Source organism: Pinus tabuliformis, chromosome 7 (assembly GCF_031772625.1).
Source record: "Pinus tabuliformis cultivar Carrire ecotype Pingquan chromosome 7, CPIR1, whole genome shotgun sequence".
Taxonomy (NCBI): Eukaryota; Viridiplantae; Streptophyta; class Pinopsida; order Pinales; family Pinaceae; genus Pinus; species Pinus tabuliformis.
This window is the reverse complement of record NC_142293.1, coordinates 1,441,105,714-1,441,131,581: the sequence shown is the minus strand read 5'-3', so window position 1 is coordinate 1,441,131,581 and position 25,868 is coordinate 1,441,105,714. Positions and strand designations below refer to the sequence as shown.

Sequence of the window (25,868 nt, the reverse complement as noted above, 5' to 3'; positions counted from 1 at the left end):
CTCGAGAATGAATGTTTCATTCCAAATTGATTTACAAGAATTCTTAAAAAAACAAGACTTGTAAAAAACTTAAAAAACCGGGTGCGGATACCTGTGCAACACAGGTTTTGATGGTAAGGACCGTGGAAGAATGTTTCATTCCAAATTGATTTACAAGAATTGATTTAGGGTTTTTTAGGTTTTGTTATAAGTTTTACCTTTGTTATAAGTTATTTTTTAAATTTCAATAGAAAAAATTATTTGAAAATTAAATTTTTAATATAGTTTTTTTTTATGAAGAACCCAAAGAACCCAACCGAAGAACCCGAAGAACCTAAGAACCCAAGCACCCGAAGAACCCAAGAACCCGTTAAAGGAAAAGAACCCAATTTTTTTGTTGAAGAACCGGGTTCTTCATGGAAGAACCCGGTTCTTCTGGGTTCGTCTGGGAAGAACCTGTACCCGAATCCGGTACTTGGGTGCAGGAACCCGGGACGGGTTCGAGAACCCCATCCCCGGGTGCGGGTACCCGTGCAACACAGTATTTTGGTTATGCTGCATATACGACAAAATTGATTGAAGTCAAACCATCTACATTCAAGGAAGTTGCACATCAAGAGGTTTGGAAGAAAGAAATGCAGGGAGAATATCAATCCATCATGAAGAATGGGGTTTGGGAAATCATTCCTAGACCTAGTGACAAATCGATTGTCACATCTAAATGGATCTATAAGATCAAACATGTAGTTGATGGAAGTATAGACAAGTATAAAACAAGATTCGTTGCAAGGGTTTCTCTCAAAAGGAAGGCATTGATTATGAAGAAACATTTGCACATACAGCAAAGTACACTACCATTAGATCGTTGGTTTCATTGATTGCTACAGTTGGGTGGAATATCCATCAAATGGATGTGAAGACCGCATTTCTGAATGGGGGCATTGATGAGGAAGTGTACATCGAATAACTCGAAGGCTTTTAAGTTAATAGTAGGGGCTCATATGTTTGCAGACTTAAGAAGGCCCTATATGGTTTGAAGCAAGCACCTAGGGCATGGTATGTAAGGATGGATGCATATCTACTTAGAATATGGTTCGTGAAGAGTTTTGTTGATCTAAATCTTTACATCAAGGTCATGATTGATGAGCCTGTCATTATTCTACTCTATGTGGATGATCTATTCATCACAGGTGTGGAGCGAAGAATTCAAGAATGCAAGAAGATGTTGGCAGTTGAATTTGAAATTAAGGATCTAGGACTGATGCACTATTACCTAGGTTTATAAGTATGGCAAAGGCCTGGGGTGATATATTTTGGGCAAGGAAAGTACATCATCAAGTCATTGCAGAAATTCGGGATGATGGATTCCAAGCCGATGACTACTCCTATGATCACCAATATCAAGAAGTTGAGGGACTCTGACTCTAGTCTCATGGATCTTACCTCCTATCTACATTTCATGGGTTCCCTAATGTATCTGGTAAATACTAAGCCAGATATATGTTTTGTAACAAACATTCTTAGTGAATTTCAGTGGGAGACCCGTCACGATCATTGCATAGCTACTAAACATATATTGAGGTATCTTCATGGCACTATATATCATTGCCTAAAGTATGATAGTAAGGAAGTCAAGCTAATTGGCTTCACAAAATCTGATTGGGGTGGCAGTGAGACAAATGGAAGGAGCACTACCAGAGGATGTTTTAGTATGGGAGCTGCTATGATCTCATGGATGAGTAGGAAGCAAGATCTCGTTGTGTTAAGTAGTGCCGAGGAAAAATATGTGGTTGCATGTGAAGTAGGAAAGGAGGTTGTTTGGTTAAGGAAGCTTCTGACATATTTGTTTGAAAAGCCTCTGGGTCATATTGTGATTAATTGTGACAATCAAAGTTGTATCAAGTTGTTTGGAGATCCCATTTTTCATTCGAGAATGAAGCATATCAATAATAAGTTCCACTTTATTAGGAACTTGGTGCAAGATGGGATCGTGAAGTTGGAGTATGTCTTGACAAATGAACAAGTAGTAGACAAACTAACAAAGACTCTTCCAAATAAAAAGTTTGAGTATCTGAGAAACTTTTTGGGTTTGGTAGACATTGTTGATTCTATTGATGATAAGGAAATGGAAGATATTTGTTGAGGCTTTGCGAGTGAAGCATTTCCTGGGAGGACATCTAGCCAGCGCTTTGTGTTGATATCTAGGTCCCAAAGTAGGTAAGACTAGCATGGGTCGTAGAGCTTTGACAATGGATACACACCTAGGTCCTTGGGTTGGTGGTTAGTAGGTAAGTCTAATGGTACCTAGAGGGGCTAAAAGCTTGAGTCCACCTTATTCCCACTTGGATAGATTGCCTTGGTTAGGAATCCAGTCCGTGGCATTGCAGTGCCTAAATTGTTGAGAGACTAATGGATAGATTGCCCTGGTCAGGAATCTAGTCCATGGCATTGAGAAGCCTAAAGTTCTTCATTGTTCATATAGTTTGAGATCTTCTATTGTATTTGTATATGATGAATACCTCCCTAGTTAAGAGGGAGTGTTGGAAATTGTAACTAGTTTCGGTCTTCATTTAATGTATTTGAGTCATCATGAAATGTATTTGTCAAAAGAATAAAGAATAGAATTTTTATTATTGTAAAAATGACTTATTAAAGCATGGGTTTCATGATTGGGTCATCATTATATTAGTCAAAGTCCCCATTGTGGACTCCTGGAATTAATAGAATTTATAGAGTCATCGTACATTCAAAAAGTCCCTTCTTGGGCTTTTGAATCATGCAAAAAGGTTAAATAGTCAAATATGATTTATGTATCCTCCACACCAAGTCGGCCTAAGGACACTTATTCGACCCACAAGAAGCCTATAGATACAAGTTAGTCAAAGTCATTTAGAGCATCACATTTTAAGCTAGTTCGATATCTCAAGGGTAGTTGGGGAAGTGTGAAGTCTGTTGTTGGGAAGCCAAAGAAAGTGTGAGTTTTGAGAGTTCTAAGAAGAAGAAGAAAATCAAACTTTTGGTGCCTCTCTCTCTTTGTTTCGTGCCCTAGATTGGGAGATCAAAGTCTTCCAAGTTTCATTGTTGCCGAAAATTGTTGCCTAGTCAAAGTTATTGGAAAGGGGTTGAAGATCTGGGAGGCTAACTTGGTGTGGAGGGAAGGTCTAGTCTTTGTCTATGGTGAAGAATCTCAAAGAATACTATTGAAAGGAAGAATTATCTTGACTAGGCTTTCCCCTCAAGGGGGAGTTTTTCCCTAGCATAGTGCTTATATCTTGTGTCTCTTGTTTTTGTGATCTTCATACACACATTATATGGTAATTGCTTGATGAAAGATAATATAATAAAGACGTAAAAAAAGCCAACACACTCATAAGTAATTATCAAGAAAGGAGAATCAAATCCTAATAGAACTACTTTAATTTTCCAACACAAGAAACACAGGATACTTGATATGTACTATCAAATGAAAATGCTCGTAGGAAAAGTGTTATTGGAGAGGAATGAGACATACAATGAGATATTAACATAAATGGATGAATTGTATCTACAATTCAAAGTTGTGGATGCGAAGGTTACAATATTAGCCAAGCATGTTCATGGATTGGAGTTTGCAAGATCATAGACACCCTAAGACAAACTTCTAATTCTTTGGTTAACATCCCCCTTGAATGATTTCCACAATGCACAAGTCCTATGTTTTTTGTTTCCCTTCCAGAAGAATATTTGTTATATTAAGCTCTTTAAGTCTAACTCCAATTACTTAAATAATTTTGTTTAAGTAACTCTTTAAGTTGAGTAAAAGGTTGCAATTACATTTCCTTCATGCCTTTGAGTTAAAATAGTTATTTGTGTAAAGCATTTTATTGATTGAATGAGAACATTCTTTAAAAAGAAAAAGAAAAAAAGCCCTCCCAATGCAAGGTGGAGTACATGAGTGTTGAAAGTGTTGAAAGTGTTTCTTCTACTTAAATCCATTTAGAAGTGATTTAAACATTTTTAAAATAAAATTGTGAATATTGTGTAGGTGTATAATGAGCTTTGTGAGTTTTATAGGAAAATGCACTAACCAAATTTTAATGGTAGAATAAATTCTCCAATGTTATTTTTGTTAATATGCCTTCATTTTTGAGATGGCAAGAATGAGTGGGGGATCCTAACTGTTTCTCAAGGAAATTTTCAACTATCCTATGCATGGCGATTAGGAACATCATCCAATAATAAAGTTGAAGTTCTCTCTTTTTTAGGTGTTAAGGTTAAGGTTAACATTGGAAAAGAAAATTAAATAATTAATTGTGATAGGGGAATCGAGTGTTATCATTGAGCTTATACACACAAATTTCCCAAACGATAAGCTCACCTTTATTTTGGTTTGATAACAACAACAAGTTGCAAGAATTCAAACAATCTTCTTTTACCATGTCTTAAGGACTTGGAATTACAAAGCTAATTTGTTAGCCAACAAGGCAACAAAATTCGATGAGACCAAGTCCCTATCACATATGATTGACTTGCAGGGATAAAAAGTAATGAATGCACAAATTTATTTATCCTTAAACAAAGTGGGATAATGACCACTTTAAACATCTATGGTTTTCATTATTTGGCAACAAAATTAAACATCTAATGAAATGTATTTGGGGCTAATTTACTATCACTGTCAAGCTCTGGTTTCTAATTAGTGGCTATAAACAATCCTATTCAAAACTTAATATTGAAACCCAAGTTGACATTTGGTATAGCTATCTCTTTACTTACCTTATGTTTGATGAAGTTAGTCTATATATTAGCAGAGGTGGTTGATATAATCAAATTTTCACATTAATGGAAAGGAATTGGTCATTGAAGATTCATGGAGGGATGCTTTGAGCACTCTTGTAGGAAGCACAATGCTCTTTATTCCACTTTCAATCTATAATTGTTTCATCTCTAAATCATGCTTACATGATAATTGGGGAATATCCGTTGTGTTGATTCTCAATAGTCATTTTGAATAAGTGTCCACTTTCTCTACTACAAACAAAAGATGAACCACACATTATAGACCAAAGTGATTTACAAGAACTCAAGAAGATATTAAAGACACATGAAGAAATGGTTCAAGGCAACAAAGCATCCATCCTCGCACTTATCTCCAAATTTCAAGAATATGAGCAATAATTTATTTCAAGAATATGAGCACTAATTTATTTCAAAAATTGCAAAGATTATGAGCACTTTCGTACAAATGATGGTCATTCTAGAGGTATGATGCAAATTTTTGAAAAAACTGGTGGAGAATTTGAATAAAGATGCACAATCAATGACAAGGAGAACATAGTGGAGAAATATAGTGATACAGCTAATAGAAGACATGGAAATTGGCAAAGAGGAGACAATCCACACTATTACATTCTTGGAAGAGGCATCAAGTTAACATAACTTGAATTGTAAAGACAATATATATGGGGTTAAAGAGTGTTGTTAGCTATACTACAAGAATTTTTTATAATACAAATTACTCAATTACTATTAAAAGAAAGGTGTTTCATTTTCACAATAAATTTCCCAAATCCTAAAACAAGATCAATTACTCAAACCCACAAACTCATGTAAAAACACTTTCAAAATTATTAATGACAAAACTAAACAAGGTGCTCATTAAATACCTTGTTCATATAATATTCCTATAAAACAAGATCAATTACTCAAACCCACAAACTCATGTAAAAACACTTTCAAAATTATTAATGACAAAACTAAACAAGGTGCTCATGAAATACCTTGTTCATATAATATCCTATATTGATTAAGTTCTTTCAAAAAACAAATCAATGGGATGTTGATAATTTAAGAAAGAAGTCAAAGGAGGTCAACCAAAAGTTGGCAATATCACTAGTTATGGCCCATGGTTAAATGGTGAGACAAGCCCAAATATAGAATTCTAGACAAGAGTAAAAACTTGTACAAAACCAAATGCTCCTATATTAATTACACTCACAACACCATCTCATCTAAATAAACACATCATTAACACTAATCACAACAACATTAACTAATCTAATAAACAACATACAAAACTCACCAAACCTCATATTTTAACAAAATCTTAATTTAATAACCAAAACTCAATACTCTATATATATAACAAATCCAAATATATTAAACATTTTAAAATTAAAAAACAAAAAAACAAAAAAAATCAAATTCCCATGGCCAATTATTGAATTGGATAAAATTAATATTCCCAAAGAACCAAAATATTTTCATCTCCAATTTCAAAACATATGTATATATATATAACTTCTAATTGATAACATTTAACCACAATTATAAACCAGCATGCCATACATTATATTTAAAAGCAAATCTCCAACTCCTAATTTGTAAGAGTTGACCACAATTATATAGATTCTTTCACATTTTCCAGCTGACAGGTGGCCCCCTTCGCATGTGCTTTCCACATGCCTGATTCTCTCCTTCAACTCATCCTTTTTATCTTTGATCGCCCACCAACAAATCTTTTTGTCCAAAAAGCACGAGGAAGAGCCGCTGACCAAACCAGATAAAACGTCAGAACTTCACCAACTTTGGAAACCCATGATCCTTGGTATTCGCAACGTTAATGCCTCACGATTATCTTGTAACCATATCTCTTCGTAACCTCTTCTTTGAATTTCACAACTAAACTCACCGCACCCCATTCATTACATAATGATAACAAAATTAGCATTTAAACCTTTCACATTCCTTGCTGAGAGAAGACTCTTTAAATCACAAAACCTGTATAGGATTATCACCAATGGGGGAGATTTCAATGTAATAAGACACTTCTCATGATGTATTATGTAGATTAAGTAATTAGTCTGAGTGGAGTTTAGTTTTTATCGGGTTTTATGTTCAAATCTTATGGAGAATTGAAGATGGAAGCTATTTTTGGGGAATTAAACTATCCCAAGGGACGTCCAAGCAAAATTGAGCTTCCCACAATCTTGGTAATGGGTAAGGATAACAAGATCAAAAATTTTAGACATGCCTTTTTGATCTGGTTGTTCAGAACATGGTGAAATTTTTCTTTATACATTATGGGGTATCGCTGCACTGCAAAGTTTAAGTTGATTGTTACCTTTGAGGTGGATTAGTTAGTTTGTATGGGGTTCAGTCTCCATTAGATCATTCGCTCAAATCTCATGGGGAGGGATTGAGAGTAGGAGTCACCTGTGGGAGTTAAAACTATCTCATGGGGTGTCCAGAGTTGACCAGCCTCACACAATACTAGTGAGAGTTTCTCACAGGTAGGCAGGTCATTCTTTCATCCAACATTTACACTGGCCCTACACTTATACTCAACCTAGTTGGAAAAAAAAATAAAAAAGTTTGAGTTGAACAAGTTACAAGTACTAAAAGTTGCAGATTCTAGTTTTTACCCTGGCCCCAACCTAAACTCAACCTAGTTGAGAAAAAAATGAAAAAGTTTAAGTTGACCAAGTTGCAAGTTCTAAAAGTTGCAGATTCTAGTTGTTGCAATAGCCGTAGCCTAACCAGCCTGCAAATTTGCCTTGAAAATCATGGAAATTTTGGCAAGATTTTGATAAAATCGGGCAGGGATTTTTGTAAATCCAAGTTACAGCTGTCAAACTTCAAGATTTTGGGTGCCCCGGATGTTTTTGATATTGTTGAGTCCATTTCCACCATCAAAAACATGATCCAAACAATACTACTGCGAGATTTTTTGAATTTTTTTTGCCAGATTGCTGCCACTTTTGACCGTCCGGGCAATTCCTCCACCTCGGTAGATGACACCATTGCAATGTGGAAACCTGCCAACTAAGGTTGCAAGCATTCAACACCACAACAAGCCTCAAGAAAGTACTTAAAAAGGCATAACATAGCTATGTTTCAACTAAATTTTCTGACAAAAGCAAGTTGTCACTTCCATCCAACATTGGCACTAGCCCTAATCTAAACTCAGCCTAACTGGAAAAAAAATAATAATAATAATAAAAATGAAGAAATTTAAGTTGACGAAGTTAGTTGGCAAATTCTAGATGTTGCAATATGTGGAAACCTGCAAACTGGGATTACACGTACTCAATACCACAAGAAGCTTCAGGAAAGTACTTAGAAAGGCATCACATAGCTATTTTTGGACCAGGGTAAAGAGAGCAAAAGGGAAAAATCGCTCATGTAAGCACATACTCCCTTTCCTAGAATTTTAAAAAAATAATAATAAATGTAGAAAATGTCGGAAAAAAAATTACTTATTGACAATAAACTCACGAATAAAACACAATGCAAGTATCATTTGCAAAATTTAAATTAAAATGGTAAATTTTCTTTTTCATTATTATGCAATATAATATAAGAAAATATTTCAAATTTTCTTGAATGACCTGCATAAATTGACCCTAAAATGACAAGGGCGTAGATATGAACAGTGGGAATAGGACAACCAACTCACCTCTTAAGCCGACCTTTTTCTTAAGCGTGCAATTGACCCTAAAATGAAAAGGGCGTAGATATGAACAGTAATAGGCAACCAACTCACCTCTTAAGCCTACCCTTTTGTTGAGCGTGCAAGCCTACCTTTTCAGCAGGTGGAAATACCTTCGACAGTTTCTTGAGTAGTTTGTCATTTAATGAGAATCCTTCCCAGATTTCAACTGTGAAAGCATTTTCGGCTACCTGCCCCTTCCTATTCCCAAAAAACAATTAATCGCTGTTGGCATGCAAATTAAAACAACAATAATCTGTGATTGCAAGCCTTTATCACATTACCTGCATTTATGTTCATTTTAAATGTTTTGAGCTATGTCGGAAAATTGAAGCCCCTAAAACTAATCTTTTGAATGAGACAAATAACCGTATAGACATGCAATGATCATTGGCACCTACTGAAGAAGGAAAATTGTCCAGGCAGAAAGCAAACAAAACAACTACACTATCTTTGAGCAATGTGAGAATTAAACACCATATCTGGGATTCAATTTGATTCATGGCCTTGTGTTTAAAAAAGAAAATAGAAAACAGAACCAAACTGCATTTCCTTGAGCATTCTTCAGACAACAAAGTTTGAGACAATAAAAGTTCAAAAACCTTTCAAGTTCATCGTCAAATGCTAACCGTAAAAATTCAAGCGGTACTCATAATCAATAATAAATTATGCCATTATAGAAAGTAGAGGGAAGAACATCTGAATGTCTTCCTTGGCATTTTTTCCTGTCGATTTATAGCCTATGAAAAATTAGAAAAAAAATGAAATATGAATTATGGTATTCTTCCTAAATGATGTATCACAACAAAAGTGAGTGTTATGATTTGGATAGGATGGAATTTGCCATTATAGAAAGCAGATAATGAAACAGTTCAGCTACTGCTTTATTTAAAAAATTATAGAAAAAGAAATACACTAGAAAAAATAAAAACCAGTCAGATGTTTAATAAAGATATATGACGCAATTCAACCGGAAGATCTCTCAATAAAAGTTTGTCTTACTTAAAATTTTGCACGTTCCCCTCCCTCCAGCTAATGTGCATTCACTGACTTTGCAGTGCCTAGCTTCTGAAGATCAGAAAATGAAGCACTGGGGGTTCTTTTAGAAGGTAGATGTTCCTGTCTGCTCTTCCCCTTATCATGGACATGCTTATTCTGCCGGACACGATTGCGACCTGTTCCTTCACTGGCACGGTTCCCACGGATGGAAGAAGCTCCACTTTTATGAGTACTCGACGATGCATAGCTTCCCCTCTTTGAAACCTTATTGCGGGAATGCCGTCCGGTGTTCCCCATAGCAGCCCTAGCAACACTATCAACAGCCGCTTCTCGTGCATAAACTGATTTAATTGGTTGCTTGTTGAAATATGCAAGGCGAGGAAGAAGACTTGATATTGATTTTCTAAGTTGCTCTTCACCAACATTTGTATGTACTGGATTCCCTAAAAGGTTGAGAGCCAATAAAGAATTATAATTGGCTGCAAGCTGACCAAGAGCTTTCATTGTGGTTACTTTGTTGAAGCTCAGGTCTAAAACTGCCAGCTTCAATAATCGATGAAGACCTTCAACATCACTTATCTTGTTACCAGCCAGGCATAACTCCTTTATCAATGTACAATTAGCCAAACCTACAAGAGAGGGATTAAAAGGTAAAAACCCAACTCAAAACATGTCAGAAATGGACAAGAGTAGATAATGGATTCTACTGAGGTGGAATTACTTACCATGACCGATTCGGGATATCTTATTGTAGCTGAGATCAAGAACACGCAGCCGACTTAGTTCTCTAAGCCCTTCAATTGCAGTAATTTTGTTCCTAGATAAATCCAATACATGAAGACTTTTTGGCAGAGATCCTGAGGCAATACGCACTACAAGTAGAAACAAATGTCAAGTTGTGACCTATTTATATAGTGTCAGACACAGACGGAATGTAACCAACTACATGATAAGTAAATAGATACCAACCTATGGAGTTTCCTGACAAATTTATGGTCCGAAGGCTGGTAAATGGTGCAAGAGCTGGTACCACTCTCAAACCAATACCAGAAATGTGTGCCACAGTTGAAAAAGCATTTAGCGACCGAATGGCATTATTGGCTAGCTGCATTTCTTCAGGCAAATTACCATCTGGAAAACTGGTCTCCAAAAGTACCTTTGAAATTTCAGCAGCAGAATTACCAGCTACTGTACCTCCAGGATTAGAAAAGTCGTTTTCATGTAAAGAATCCCCATTTTCAAGAGAGAGAGACCCTGTATCTATGCTGGTAATCCACTCCTCCACACGTGTTATATTGGATTGTTCAGATGAAAAAGCCATCCATTGGTTGTAAGACTGAGAACTAGGATCTCTAGACAGATGATCCCAATCCTTGTGTCTACTTTGTAAGTTCGGAATATTTTGTTTTTTACTAAGGCCATTTATTGTGTTAATGTCCTCCAAAGATGTCAACTTTCCTATATCTTCTTGGTTAGTCTGATGCATATTTCTCGATGGTTCACCGGTATCTGAGGAATAACCTCCCTTTCTATGCATGATTTGGTATGCTTCCTCACTTTTCTGCAGCTGAGGACTTTGTTCACTCTGAATCTCCTTGTGTGAATTCCTGTGGCTCCATAAAAATATCTTCCACCAGTCTTTGCGCCTTCTTGAAGGAAGAACTTTGCTGGAAGATCCCCGCTTGAGCATTACCTTGTCAGCACTACAGTATGTCAATTCAGAATGAGGGCTTCCTTGAATCCCCCCTTGAACACCAGTTAAATGTTGCAGATCTTCAAAAGACTGTGAATTAGATGGTGGCAACTGAGTCGAGTGGTTATCTGGACTTCTTCCACCACATTCAAACTTGTATAACTTTGACATTTCCAGCTTTGATCCTGAGCTAGATCGATAAAGAACAGGTGAAGTAAATCCAGAGTCCAAATCCCCCATTTTATAAACTCCAGGGTCACTAAGGTGACCACTCTGCATTTTCTCATTATACTGGTCTCTGCCACACTTACGATCAATCTCAAAGGTAATTTCAGAAGAGTAGTCACATAAGGCCACTGTACGAGAAGTATTAGTATTTACATCTGTAGGGAACTCAGAATTTACAACATTGTCCATATTTTTCTGACTTTCATGGTCAGACAGCTCCCTGGAAGATGAATGATTTTCCTCCTCGTCCTCACCTTCATAAGCAATCTCTGAAGGAGTTTCATTGCACATTATGGCTTTTTGTGGTCCAAAGCTGAAGTCACAATCTGACCCAGTGCCATTGAATTGCCCTTCCTGTCTACCGAACATAGATTTGGACTGATGGTTATCAACAACAGACTCAGCTGAACAATCTCCTCTACCAAGTACATCATTTGAGCCATTCAAAGGTTTTATTGTCATCAAATCCTTATGTTCCACCGTTTCCTTAGCATATGTGGATAAGTTCTGCAAGTCAGAATGTAATGCTCCATCAATATTGATGCTCTTGGAAGAACCATTTTGGCATGGCTCAATACGATGCTTGGTGTCCTCAGATAAGGGCCTTTCGTACTGCAAAAGAAGAAAGAAAGAAATTTCAGAGTTCCGAATCTATATGTTACCACAAAAAATCGTTTGTGGGTTAAAAAATTATGCCTTTAAGAATATGCCTCTGAGAAATTCTAGACATATGATGGAAAAAATATAGGAAAATCATTACCTTCACCTTGTTCTTCTTGGCAAAGATTGAAAAACATGTCAGCTTCCCCATTGTAAATAATCTAGCCATTTAAATAGTAAAAAATCTGTTTATTAGTTCAAGATCCCTGAAGATTTCAACTTAGTCTTGGCCTTCAAAATAGTAAATCCTTTCAGCCAATATAACACTGGACTAGGACACTTTATTATCCCAGAAAACTACTACAGAACTTCTACATTGATGCTTGCTGCAGATTCGATCCAAGTTTAAAATGCATTAGCCATAATCAAGCGAAAGTCCTTGTACCATACGACACCATCTCCAAACATGTGAACTCCTTGATTGTGAGTGAGAAACCGGAGCAATCAAAACCCCAGCTCGTCCCCACACCTTTGAGGTGCGAGAAAAGGAACCTACAGTAGCGGCCAGAGTGAAAAGCAAGGCACACCAAAAATCAATGGCCACTGGGGTAGATGCGAGGCAGGAAAATTCCTGCAACAACACACAATATACAAGTTTAGTGTCTCTCTGAAAATCACACTACACAAGATCTAATCTCAAAGATATTGAAAAACTTCATACACAAAAAAGCATGCAACTTGTACGATCCAGTAGAAAAGACACATAGGCAGCTTTATGGCTTTCTATCTATGTTTTTTAATTTTGAGCTGTTGTTGTGTATCCACTGATAAATTCAAATCCAATAACCAGATAATAATCCTTTCAGGGAAAAAGAACAGAAAATCGCCACTCCAGTCGGCTGAGATTTCACTGAAGATTTCTTTTATTAGAAATCTCTTAACAATTTAAGTTGGGGGTATGTATCGCTCCAGCATATTATGGCTTGAGAATATAAATAACAATATACAGCCCCACAGTATCCAAGGGAGTGAATATATTTCCGATTAAACTACCAAACACACACTCACTGAGCAATATCTTACAAAATAAGTCGCAAAGTTAATTTAGACACCTGTCCTGACGAAATATGAACAGAACTTTTCCATAATAAACATCAATCCAGGCTGCTCATGAATTTTACACGGTTTTCATCCATTGCAGTCATACGCAAAAACAAAAATAATACAATTCATTTACAAATTTAAATATAAAGAAAGAGATCCTTAACAATAAACCAGAGAAATTTCAACATCTCGGGGAAGTCTCCAGAATGAACAGAACAAGTCTCATGTCTAAACACCATTTCTTCACAATAAATACATCCGTAGGAGTCATATTCGCAAAAAGAAAAATAGCACAATGCGATCCTAACAATAAACTCGTTTCAAACATATCAATCTCAATAATCTTGAGGAAATCTTCAACATGAACAGAACAGGAAAATTCCATATGAATAAAACATTAAAGTTATCCAGGAAAAAAACCCAATTCCTTCACAATAAATATAAATATTCAGGCTTTCGACTATAAATCGCCCGTGAATGAGAAGCCAAAGAAATAAAACAAAAGGCAAATAAGATCAACATTTCAGCTAGCAATGCACCACACTATTGAACTTTTAGGGCCCTCTGATATAAGCAAAATAAAATATTGAATTTTATACAAAATTCAGTATGAAATTTTTTCAGTGTTGGTCCAAACAAAAGCACCTTTCTAGCAATAATAAGAATTCCTCCTTAATATCTTATAACACACAGACTTAGCAGTAAAGACAGGTACAATAATCGAAACGAAAGTAACAGAATTAGCAGGACGAATATCTTATAATACACAAAATTAGCAGTAGAGACAGCTACAAAAATCGAAACGAAATTAAAAAATATATATATATGTTAGGCAGTTTTACCAAAACAAGTTCTCATTTTATGCTGCGAAAATCTGCATTTTGAATGAAAATTAGAAGGAAAAAAAAAAACGCATTTAAATGAAACATCAAGAATGAGCTAGAAACGCGCTACAAAGAAAATATAATCCGACAATACACACTGTTAACAGATAATTCGTCCATGCACCATATCATCCAGCCAGAAAATTAAATAAGCAGAACGCAATTCCAAACCAGACATAAAGATCCAGTGTCTTTGAAATGAATAACGCAGAAGAAAGAATAAAACAAAACATCATAGATTCGCCAAAATCTAACCTGAAAGAAGCCGGATCAGCGCCGAATTCCGTCCGATATACTTTAGATATCGCCGTCTTGAGCCTAAACCGGCTGTACCACAGACAACCTCCGTTATTTGCTAAAAGCAGCCACACTCCGTCGATCTTTGAGGTCGAAAGCACAGAAATCTTTGAGGTCGAAATAAAGAGGAAGAAAAGGGGAATTTCAGATGCACAGTTTCTCCGCTTTGGGAGCTAAGAACGCAGAGAAACGCGCAGGATTGCTCTTTCTATAGGCGATTAAATATCCAAAAAGATGACAGAGGAGGGCGGCAAGCAATGGATCGAGACCAGTCGGAAGCAACCTGTGGACAAGGACTCTTCCTTGCGACGGATTTACCCACGCGCATGCCGCGTCGATTTCGCGTACAAAACTCCGTTAACAATTAGTCAGAGATAGAGTAAGAGAGGTACCTTTACTAATCTTAGAGTCACTGGATTTTTATTTTTATTTATTTCTATTTCTGTATCTTTTTAATAATGCCGGTGACTTCCAAACACTTGGCTCGAGGAGTTAGTTAATTTAAGGGTTAGGGTTTTGGAGGATTGTGTCCTTCCATTGCTCTAACGGGTGAGATCAGATTTCAATAATTTTATGGGACCCCGCGATTTGGGTGTTGTCCAAGTTTTCCAAAGGGTCGTGGACCGTTCTAGATCGCCTCCTTGAATTGGCCAATGGTTATTTGTTTAATTATAACCTTTATTTTTGTCAATATCTCATGGATTCAATTTTTCGTTTAAATTTATGGTGGTTTTGTTGCCATATTTTTTTTTGTGATTGGTATTTATACCATGTTTGGATTTTGTTTGGCATATTATTATTTGTAATTGGTATATGGTTTAGATTTTGTTTTGCCTTTAATGGGTTATATATAGTTTAGATTTTGTTTTTTATTTAATTATTTGTGGTTGGTATTTTGATTGAGTTTTATGGTTAAGAGTATGTGTTTATCTTTAAGATTTATGGTCGAAATTTATAAGAGATAGAGTATGTAGTTTTATATAGGCTTTAGCAATCAAATAGTTGAGCACACGTAGATATTAATTTTGTTTTGCATTTGTTTTAATTTTAATTTTATATAAATATTACGAATGTATATGGTAAATAAGTTTATATTTATAACAAGTGTGATGTAGAAATGTTTTTATAATGTTTATTTATATTAAAAAAATGTGTTAATTTAAAAGTTAGGTTTAAAAAAATAGTCATGAAAATAATGTATTGTTGTCTTACTTGCTCATTTTATCTTCAACTTATAACAAGGACATGTAACAAAGGGGTGTAATACACATCAATTATAACAACGACATGTAACAAGGGGGTCTCACACACATCAATTTGATCCTGACCTCCTTATTATTATTATTAGTAGTTGTGTTTGATTTTGTTTTGCACTTATTTTTATTTTTATTTTTATTTTATATAGATATTACTTATGTGTATTGTGAATAAGTTTATATTTATAATAAGTGTGATATAGAGATGTTTTTATATTATTTATTTATATTAAAAAAAATTATTAATTTAAAAGTTAGCTTTTAAATATTAATCATTAAATTAATATGAGAATGATGCTTTTTCCAAAGAAAAAATCGCAATTTTATTCAACCTAAAAATCAAGGAACAAAATTACATTTTTGCAGATGTTTGTAAGCATTCAATCATATCGTCCTTTAAAACGATGCACAAAAAAAAAAAATTACATGAAATTGTCAGGGCTAAGTGTGATAATAATCAGTTAGTTTCACCTTTTTTCCTTTCTTTTATTCCACATTTTGCCAAACTCCTTGATTGGGAGTATTGCCAACCAGTACTATTTCCAAATGGTTGCCTTCCATCTTTAGGGGAGCTTCTTTGTCTAAGCCTGAACTCTCAAATGTATGGGTTCACTTTATGCCACCTACTTCCTTTTGAATGGGTATGACCGCCTTTTTGTTGCTATGCTACTATGATCTCTATTGTTTATATACCATTTTTCTTTTCCTCATGTTGATTACTAGGAGTTTGGGTCACCGCTAAACCATTAGCCTTATGCTTCTCTTCTCCCTCATCCATTTGGGATCCTTGTTAATTGTGTGTCTTTTACTGTTGGCAACTCTCATCCATTTCTTCATCCTCTTCATCAAAAGAAAGCGAGTCTGGAAATTGCCAACACTTTGGATTTTGCAACCTCTTCTTTGTTCTTTGTTTTGCTCGTGTGCATGAATTCTGCAAGTGCCCTATCTAATGGAAAATTTGGCACCTGGAAGTAGTATTTTCAAAATCTAACCATTATGTCCACTTAAAATCTTGGTGAGTCAAATGGGTGTGATCTAGTAAGCCCTTGCTCAAGTCTATCTCCACACATATACACGCAAAAGTAAATATACCTTTTCCCATTCTTTCTCAATCTTTAGGAATTTTCCCAATGAGTTTCCAATGCCTTCTAGAACTTGGTGATGCCAAAAGGGGAGGGGGAGATTATGCAACCTTATCAATACTGTCACCTTCGTAACTACCATTGTTGTGGCATCAAAACTACGAGATCATGGAGTTACAAAGAGACTCGCCCTTCCCCAAAAACATAGTCCTTCATTTATGACATATTCCAGGTCTTTACGATTGTCAAATTGAACCACAAAAAATCCCTTTGCGCATAAGTAAATATCACAATTTTTTAGTTCAATTGAGGTAAATCCGTTGATGTAATTCCTCAAACTTAGGTCAAAAACCATTAAATTGTCTAATGATGGGTCTAGCTTAAAGAACAGTGAAAAGACCACTCACTTTTGGCAATTTTACTGACAAATCTGGAGTTTTCTCCATCTTCTCAAGTAGGTACGGGCCTGGGATTTTCCTATTTGGGGATTGTCTAACTTGGTGAGGCCACTTTCCCTTGCATTGCATCCTTAAACAAGCTTGGACCCTTTGCAGTAGAATTTGAACCATGTGGAGGGCTTGTTCCTGAGACTCCACCTTGTAACCTTAGATTTATAATGACTCTAGAGTTATGTTCAATGTTATACTCCTTAAAGTGCTTGACATCTTGAAATAGTTTATCATCATAAATCAGGTTCTGTATATTGGTCGAAATACTCAATTTTCCTTCACCTTCTTTTTCAGATCTAGTACTAGATCCATTGAACGAACCCTTATAAGGAAATATTTTCCACTTAGGGTCTTCAAAAAAAATGGAAAAACTTCCTCAAGATCTAGATGTGAGGAAATAAAATTCCATAACGGAGATATAGGGTTTATTTGTTTCAGACTCCATCCACCCAATCCCTTATCTATCCTTCACTAAAAATAACCATCTGAGCAACTGCAAGCTTCGATTTGTATAGACCATCCCCTTCTGGGGAACCATTGTTGAGGTTTTCCATTACACCAAAACCTGCAAGCATTAGTAAACTTCCAAACCCTTACCATTACCTTGAGTGGGTGGTTAGTCCCATGTTCCCAAGGTGGCGGTTAGTACACATGATTGATTCCCATAGGCGCAACAGTTAGTCCAACATTCCCCCTCCTAGGTAACTCGGGGGAATAGAACCTGGGCCAAGGCTCTTATACCATGTTGACGTTTGTCACTACATCAAAACCTACAGGCATTAGTAAACTTCCAAACCCTTACCATTACCGTCAGTGGGCGATAAGTCCCATGTTACCAGGGTGGTGGTTAGTCCACATGATCGATTCCAAAAATTGTGGCTATTAGTCCAACAATCATGGATGCCCATGTGATATTGAAAATCCACATATACATTGTTATATTTCTTTTCTGCTAAATATCTAACCTCGAAAACCTACATAAACATAAGATCTGATCTATGTTGCCACAAATTTGCATAGTAGAAAGCCTCAAGTTCCTTAGAAGGTCTGTTGACATCACCAAAAACAACTCTTGCATGCAAAATCCCAATACCTTGTTGAAGAAAAGGGTAACTAGGTTCGGTATTTGTCAATGTAATTTTGATCTTTGTACTTGTCAAGAAAATATTTATTATGTTTTATAAATTATATGAATGAGTTTCTTGCTCATTCTATAGGTCTAGGAAAGTCAAAGAGTCAAAATTATATTGAAGAGCTCTTCTTGATCATTTATGTAATAAACATGCGTCAACCTAGTGTCAAGAAGCCCTCTAAGACAAGCACCATCCTTCAAAGAAGAACCATGCAAACAAAGCGATGAAAAGACATCATGTCGGCCTACAAAAATACATCAAATAACTAAAGGATGACATGTCAGTTCACCTGGATAAGTCGGCTCAAACTAGAGACATAACCACTATATATACCCAGCTAGGGTATCTGCAAAAGACATAGGAAAAATCTTGGATATCTCTGAAGTTTTCAGAGGTATAGTTCAAGACTTCGGATGGCACAGTAAGACAAAAAATCTCGGATATCTTAGTGAAGAAAGTATCTCAGACTTGTCTGAGATATCTCACAGGATCTCGAAAATGATGACAAAGCCTCCTTCTTGATGGCACGGTCTCAGTGAAGGAGAAGATTTCGTTGAAGCAAACCACAGTGGCATAAACAGTCTCGGCATATACATGATGGGAAGATACTCTGTCTCAAGAGTGCAGTGTGATGATCTCAATGAAGATACAGTCATAAGACTATAATCTCAGTTAAGGGTGCAACCATGAGACAATCATGATCTCGGTGAAGTTAAGAACATACATCGGTCATATATGTGGAAACCTCGTTGAAGATTTCGATAAAGGAGAGATCTTGAAGCAACTATGATGATGATCTCAGTAGTAACAAAGGAATAGAATTGGTGTCTTGGCCTTGGAGTGGCATAAAGGGTCAAGTATAATGGTCTTGGTGTTCATCAATTAGAATCTCCATAAGAAGAATTATGTGCGGGTTTTCCTCTCCAAGAGGGAGAGGTATTGGCCCTGGCAGAATGTCAACTTCTTATGTTCTTGTCTCTTTGTTTTGGTAGCAGTTTGATGAAGTAAACACACGCACTTATAATAAGAAGAAGATGAAGATAAGATAAATAGCAAAATCATTTCACAAACTGTTATCAAGTATAGAAGAATATATCTAATGTTAACTGCCCTAGACTATTTAACATACCCAGCATTGCAAACCTTGCTCATTCCAAAGCGCTTCATTATCTTCTTTCGTCTCACCAGATTTGGTCCACGAGAGTTCATATCACCTCCTTGGTGAAATCCGCAAGCCTTTAATGTTGCCTGGTGTCATACCTTGTTTATTTTATCTTCAACTTGTAATGAGGACATGTAACAAAGGGGTCTCACACACCTATTTGGTGTCTAGCTTGATGGCGACCTTAAAATTAGATTATTATTATTATTATTATATTATGTTTGTTTTTGTTTTACATTTATTTTGATTTTAATTTTATATAAACATTATTTATGTGTATTGTGAACAAGTTTATATTTATAATAAGTGCAATGTAGAGATGTTTTTATATTATTTATTTATATAATAAAATTTATTAATTTAAAAGTTAGATTTTAAATATTAATTATTAAATTAATATGAGAATGACGTACTGATGTCATAATTTGTTTATTTTATCTTTAACTTGTAATAAGGACATGTAGCAAATATAAATATAAAATAGGGGTTCCCATATACCAATTTGGTGTGTGGCTTGACGGTGACCTTAAAATTATATTATTATTATTATCATTATTATTATTATGTCTGATTTTATTTTGCATTTTTTTAATTTTTATTTTATATAAATGTAAAGATGTTTTTATAATATTTTTATATATATAATTTTTTATTAATTTAAAAATTAACTTTTAAATATTAATCATTAAATTAATATGAGAATGACATACTAATGTCATACCTTGCTTATTTCATCTTCAATTTGTAATGAAGGCATGTAATAAGTGGTCATGGTGTAAATTTAATGCTCTGGTTAGAAAAATATGTAACATAGATGTGGTTTAAATCTCTTTATGGAAAAACTTGCAACCATGTGGCTTTAATGTGGCTTTAATGAGAGAAGGGATGATTTAATTATTGTATGTAAGATACAATTTATTGTGCTCTTTCACTCCTTTAAGCATCAATATAGGGGTATCTTTGAAAATGTTGGATAAACGTATGCAAAAAGAAAATCTGATAAAAGGAAGCATGACAAAAAAAGAAGTGTGAATGGAAAAAGTGTGTAATGATAATTAAGAGTATGTAATCACATCATAATTGGGCACACAAAAGGAATTGACAAGAAATGTGCAAGATTGACATGATGATGAGTGTGTAGGAAAAGTGTGACAAATAGTTGACAATATGAGTGCAACTGAAAGCATATAGTGGGGGCAGTGTAACAAGCATATATTGAATAGAGTTTTGAAGGGAGATGAACAATTGTGAGGTTGAAAAGACGAAATGAAAAATTTAAAAAGGAAATGATGAGACAAATAAAATTGAGTAATCAACCATGAACAATAATTCGAATAATTAAGACTATAGTAAATTTTCTATAAAATAATTAATCAAAAAAAATATAATTATATTATTAGAAAATCATTAATAAGTCAAATAATTTTTAATAAAAATAAGTAATACACTACCTCTATAATAACATGTATGTGACTAGTTCTAAATTATTATAAATATAAATTTACATTTATTATTCACTTTAACAAACTTTCTTATTTGATGGAAGAGTTTCATATATTACACATCTAAGTTAGCAATTTAACATGCCACAACCCTACCTTTAATTTTGTCCACATAAAAAAGGAGTTACACTAAACATAAAAAATTAAAACAAACCATAAAGATGAAAACACTCACGTATATGGTGGAAAACCTTGGTAGAAAATAAAATTATGCTAGAATACTTTAGTGCATAGTATATTACATTAATCTTAGATGAATTAATAACTTAATACATACAATGCAATACACCCATTACAGAAGAAGAATGTAGATTAAGGTAAAGTTATAACTTTATTAAGACTTTATCAGTTGTAACATATTAGTGGCAATGTTACTATTCATATTGTTTTATTTTGAATATTACAATTTAACATTTTTTAATATTAATAATAGCAAATAGAGTCTAAATAAAAAGAATTTTGTAATTTGATCAATTTTATTTTAATGAAAAAAATTACCGAAAATGTTTATATTTTACTTTTTTATGAAATAATATACCAATTAAAAATATGCTTATTGATATTAATTATGGCCAAAAATGGAATCCAAAATAGAAATAATAATTTCATCAACAAAAGAATGGTTATAATTTGATCAATTTGGTTTCAATAAAAGATTTTGGTGAAGATATTTACATTTTATTTCTCTATAAAATAGTATATTATATTTTGGTGAAGATATTTACATTGTACTTTTTTCTGAGATAATATAATATAGTAATTAAATAAAAACATAATAACTAAAAAATGTTTTTATTAATAAATATTGAAATTGGTGTAAATGAAGCTTAATGTGATTAACTTTTGAATAATGCATTTAATGTGTAACTATTGATATGATATCTTGATTATCAATATTTTTACTATTATTTTTTTTAGGAAGATTAATTTTTTGAACTTGATTTTAATCTCTTTAAAAACTTAATCCACATAAGTTTTTTATTAAATGCACTAATACAATTTAATAAATAATATTGTTTTATATTTTATGTATAGATTTTTGAATGGGTCTAATGATTAAGAATGTGCCATTTTTTATAGAATAGTTTTTAAGTGCTATTTTTTGGAATGTTTTCCCACTTATTTTCTGATCTAATTTGTGTTTATTTTCTGATCTAATTTGTCTAGAATTTCATAGGGAATCATTGAAATCACAAATTTGACAGGTGAACTCTTCACAATCGTAGTGCCCCAAGGTTTTTGAGGGTGTCAAATCCATATATCAAGTAAAAAACCCAGTTTAAACAACACAAATCAAGATTTTGCCAGAAAAAATCGCCAGATTCCATATATCGAGTAAAAAAACTAGTTTAAACCTAAGTCACATGGTTCGGGTTCGAGTTTGGGTTTGGTAATGATTTCGTTCTACTCAAGTTTGAATTTTTCGATGAGGTTTGCCGTAGGTTCGTCTATATACATTTTCTATATATTCAAATATATAGACTTTAAAATGAAATATAGCATAAAATTGTGAGAAATGAACGTCAACGAAAATAAAAATAAAAATGCTATCATAAACTTGGAAATTGCAAGGATAGATTACTAGCTTGACTTGCAACACGAGGTCATGAGCATGGGCTATGAATTTGGTCAATGGTCATGAGGTTCGATGACAGAACCTCAATTTATTTTTTAGGTTCGCCAAATTTCGAACCTCAAGGTTAAAGTTCGTCAAACCTTGTGACATAGGTTTAAAGAACACAAATAAAAAAAATAGGTTCACCAAATTTTGAACCTCAAGGTTGAAGTTCGCTGAATCTTGTGACATAAGTTTAAATAGTACAAATCAAAAAAATTTCACGCTTTTTTTCACCAATAAAAAATCCACCAAAAACCTTAAAAAACCACACTTAAAACTAGAATTCAATTCTATATTATACATACATACCCTAAAATATAATATAAATAAATAAATAAAAATAATATAACACATCAATAACCTATAATATAAATAAATAAATAAAAGTAATATAAAACATAATAACATGATTATAGTCACACTTGCTAACTCAAAACATTGAGTCAAGAAACAAAAACCTTAATTCATAAATATAAAACATAAAATATACATAAATTTCATACTAACCTTTAAATGATTTCAGATACATAAATGTAATAATAACATGCGAGGGAGTTATTATCCCAATTTATGAGTCCAAATGCCCCCTCCAAAACTACATTTTTCACACTAAACTTTTTGAGTTTAATTTTAAATCCCCTGTTTGAGTTAAAACATAATATGTATTAAAAATAATGATAAATTTGAAGTTTTCCTAAATATTTTTATGAATATCAATTGAGGATAATCCCATCACCAAGGATTGATTGAAAACCATGAATGAGACTTTTGTATGCACTCATTGTTTTTTTGTAAGCTATGGTGTTGCTCTTTTTTTTTCTATTACTTCAAATCAAAATAAACATCAAAAGTAAGGTTGCCTTCAACTCGCCCTCTTGGGAAAACCGAGTATTTAAGCCACCTAAAGTTCTTAATAGCCGACCAAAAATAAAAGATCCATAGTCTGATTATCCAGGCTAAATACACTAAACAGTGTTTTAGGTTTCTAATCCTACTTGAATGCATATAACGATTTTCTACTTCTAATATTTGAAACAAACTGAAATTATCTATACTATGCAGTTTCATCAAAATTAATACATATCTATAATTAATCAGCTTCTGCCTCTGGTCGCTGGGTAGTCTCCTTGTTTGCATTCTGATTTCCTTCCCTTATCAATTGCTGGATCTCCTCAAGCTTCTTTTCCTGCATCTCCAAGGTAATCTGAATAATTCTGAGCTCCCTCCTCAGGTTGGGAACTCCTTGCGCTAGTTCAGCCATCTCTGTTGCAGCTTGCTCCAGAGCTTTAGCCAGCAATCTTTTCATCACCCAGTATATATGTAAGGACTGTTTAAATAAAGACATTCTACCCCTAGTGTTACCAGGGTCGTGGAGTAGGAACTCCCAATCCTCCATCTCGGAGTTGGATTGAGCTTGAATGGCGTCTTCCTCCATATTCTGGATAATTCTTCTAATTCTTGGGTTCGTGTTCTGGTTATATGCCTTCTCTGCTTGTTGAATTTTCCTATCCAACGATCGGCTTGTCTTTTTGCCCGGTCTCCCCCTCTGCCCTCGTCGTCCTCCCCTTTCTCCTCGGTATCTGCTCGTTCCTCTGCCTCTCGTGCTGCTCGGTTCCATCCCGCTTCCCGCACCTCTTCTTCCCCTCTGTCTGCCGCTCTGCCTTACCTTTCCTCCCCGCTGGCCTAGCTGCTCGTCACTGGTTTGCTGGGTCTCCCAGCCTTCTACATTTCTACTTCACTCCTTACCCCGCCTGCACTGATCTTGCCGGTCCTCTTCCTCCTCAGAATCATCGTAAATTTCATATATCTCCTCAACTGTCTCTTCCTTCGCTACCGCCTTGCCTTTTCTGTCCCTGTCTCTGCGTACCTCGGCTTCCATTTCTTCTACTACCCTTGCTCTCTTCCTGGTTTCCATGGCGACCTTAGTAAGTTTTCGGCGCAACTTCGCTCTGTAACAGTTCTCCACCACCTTTCCTCTCCTCTCTCTCTGAGTTCCTAAGCAATTTTCTCGTTGTCGAATCCTTTGTTGCCGCCCATTTATAATCTTCCTTACTCTAATCCGCTTACCTGTCAACTTGGCCTTCCGCTGCCACCTGTTGCTTTGCCCTCTGCCTTTCCTATCAATTATCCGTCTTCCCTCATTTCCATTTATGGATTCTGATATAGCTCTTTTTCTCCCTCTCCGATCACTTGCGTTTATTATCTTGCTGTAAGGTGGTTGCTTCATTCCTGTCGTCGCACACTTCTGTTGTACTACAGCATGCCTGTCCATTATATCATTTCCCCGCCATGTCTGACATTCATTAAATGTCTGGACTTGCCGATCCATCTCACCTGCCCGTTGCACGAATGCTATGATTCTCGTTTGTTGCTTGCTCATTATTTTCATTCGTTGCTTGTTCATGGTCATAATTAATAATACTAGCCAATTCCTCCCACTCTCTGTTGGGCCGCAACGTTCTCCACTGATTGTCGATCTTGCCGTTTCGACCCTTGCACCCCCAATTCGCAAGGAAATCTGCCGCTCGGTTTCCATTCCTTTTCACATGATTAAAGATTTTATAGTCAATTCTTTTTAGAAGATCCGCTATTTCTTGGACGATCCCTGCCGTTCGCCAACTATTGGTGACCTGCTCCCAGTTCTTCCCGTTATTCAGTTTCTTTAGGATTTCAATTGCTATCTGAGAATCTCCTTCTATTTCCAGGTTTCTATAGCCGTTTCGAGTCGCAATTCTCAAACCTTGGTGAATCGCCCATAATTCGGCCTCATTATTTGTCATCTCGCCGCCCCACTCTGCATAGATCCATCTGGTGTTTCCCTGACTGTCTCGGAAGATTCCTCCGAATCTGGCATTACCTGGGTTCCCCTTCGATGCCCCGTCAAAGTTTAACTTCGTAAAGTTGTCTTTGGGGTATGCAAACTTGTCATAGCTTTGAGGTCTCGTACTAAGTCTATCAATTTTTTTGTTATGCACCATTTCATAATTCAAATTTAGGTTCTTTAGAATTTGCTCCTCTCCCTGATCTGCTTTCCAGTCTTCCGCAACCCACTTCTCTACCAGGATTGATTCTCTAGTTAAGTTCACTACTCTGTTCCATATTGTTGCCGTGTTTTTAGATTTGTCTTGGAAAAGTCTGCGGTTCCTTTCTTTCCATACCATCCAAATCACAAAACCGACAATGAGATCCCAGGCCTTTCGGACTACTTTACATTGAAATTTTTCTTTCTGCCAGTGGAAAATCACTTCATTTGTTTCTCTCGGAGACCTCTCAGGTTTCTGGAATAGTTTCCCGGTTTCCATCCATAGGTTCCTGGCATATACACACTTGATTAACAGATGATCTTGAGTTTTCGCTTCCTTATTGCACAAATAACATTTTGAAGGCCCACTGAAACCTTTCTTTTGAAGTT

General features: G+C 35.1%; 1 protein-coding gene across 1 annotated transcript; it reads right to left on the bottom strand.

Annotated features, from left to right (window-relative positions):
* Positions 1 to 9,309: 9,309 nt before the first annotated feature.
* LOC149253103 (uncharacterized) lies at positions 9,310 to 14,622 on the bottom strand. The gene is made up of 5 exons (XM_089459871.1): positions 14,213 to 14,622; positions 12,130 to 12,600; positions 10,418 to 11,981; positions 10,174 to 10,320; positions 9,310 to 10,077 (listed from the first exon to the last, which is right to left on the bottom strand). Exons 2-5 carry the CDS (start codon positions 12,196 to 12,198, stop codon positions 9,482 to 9,484), a joined length of 2,376 nt encoding a protein of 791 aa, XP_089315997.1. The 5' UTR covers positions 12,199 to 12,600; positions 14,213 to 14,622; the 3' UTR covers positions 9,310 to 9,481.
* Positions 14,623 to 25,868: the final 11,246 nt, after the last annotated feature.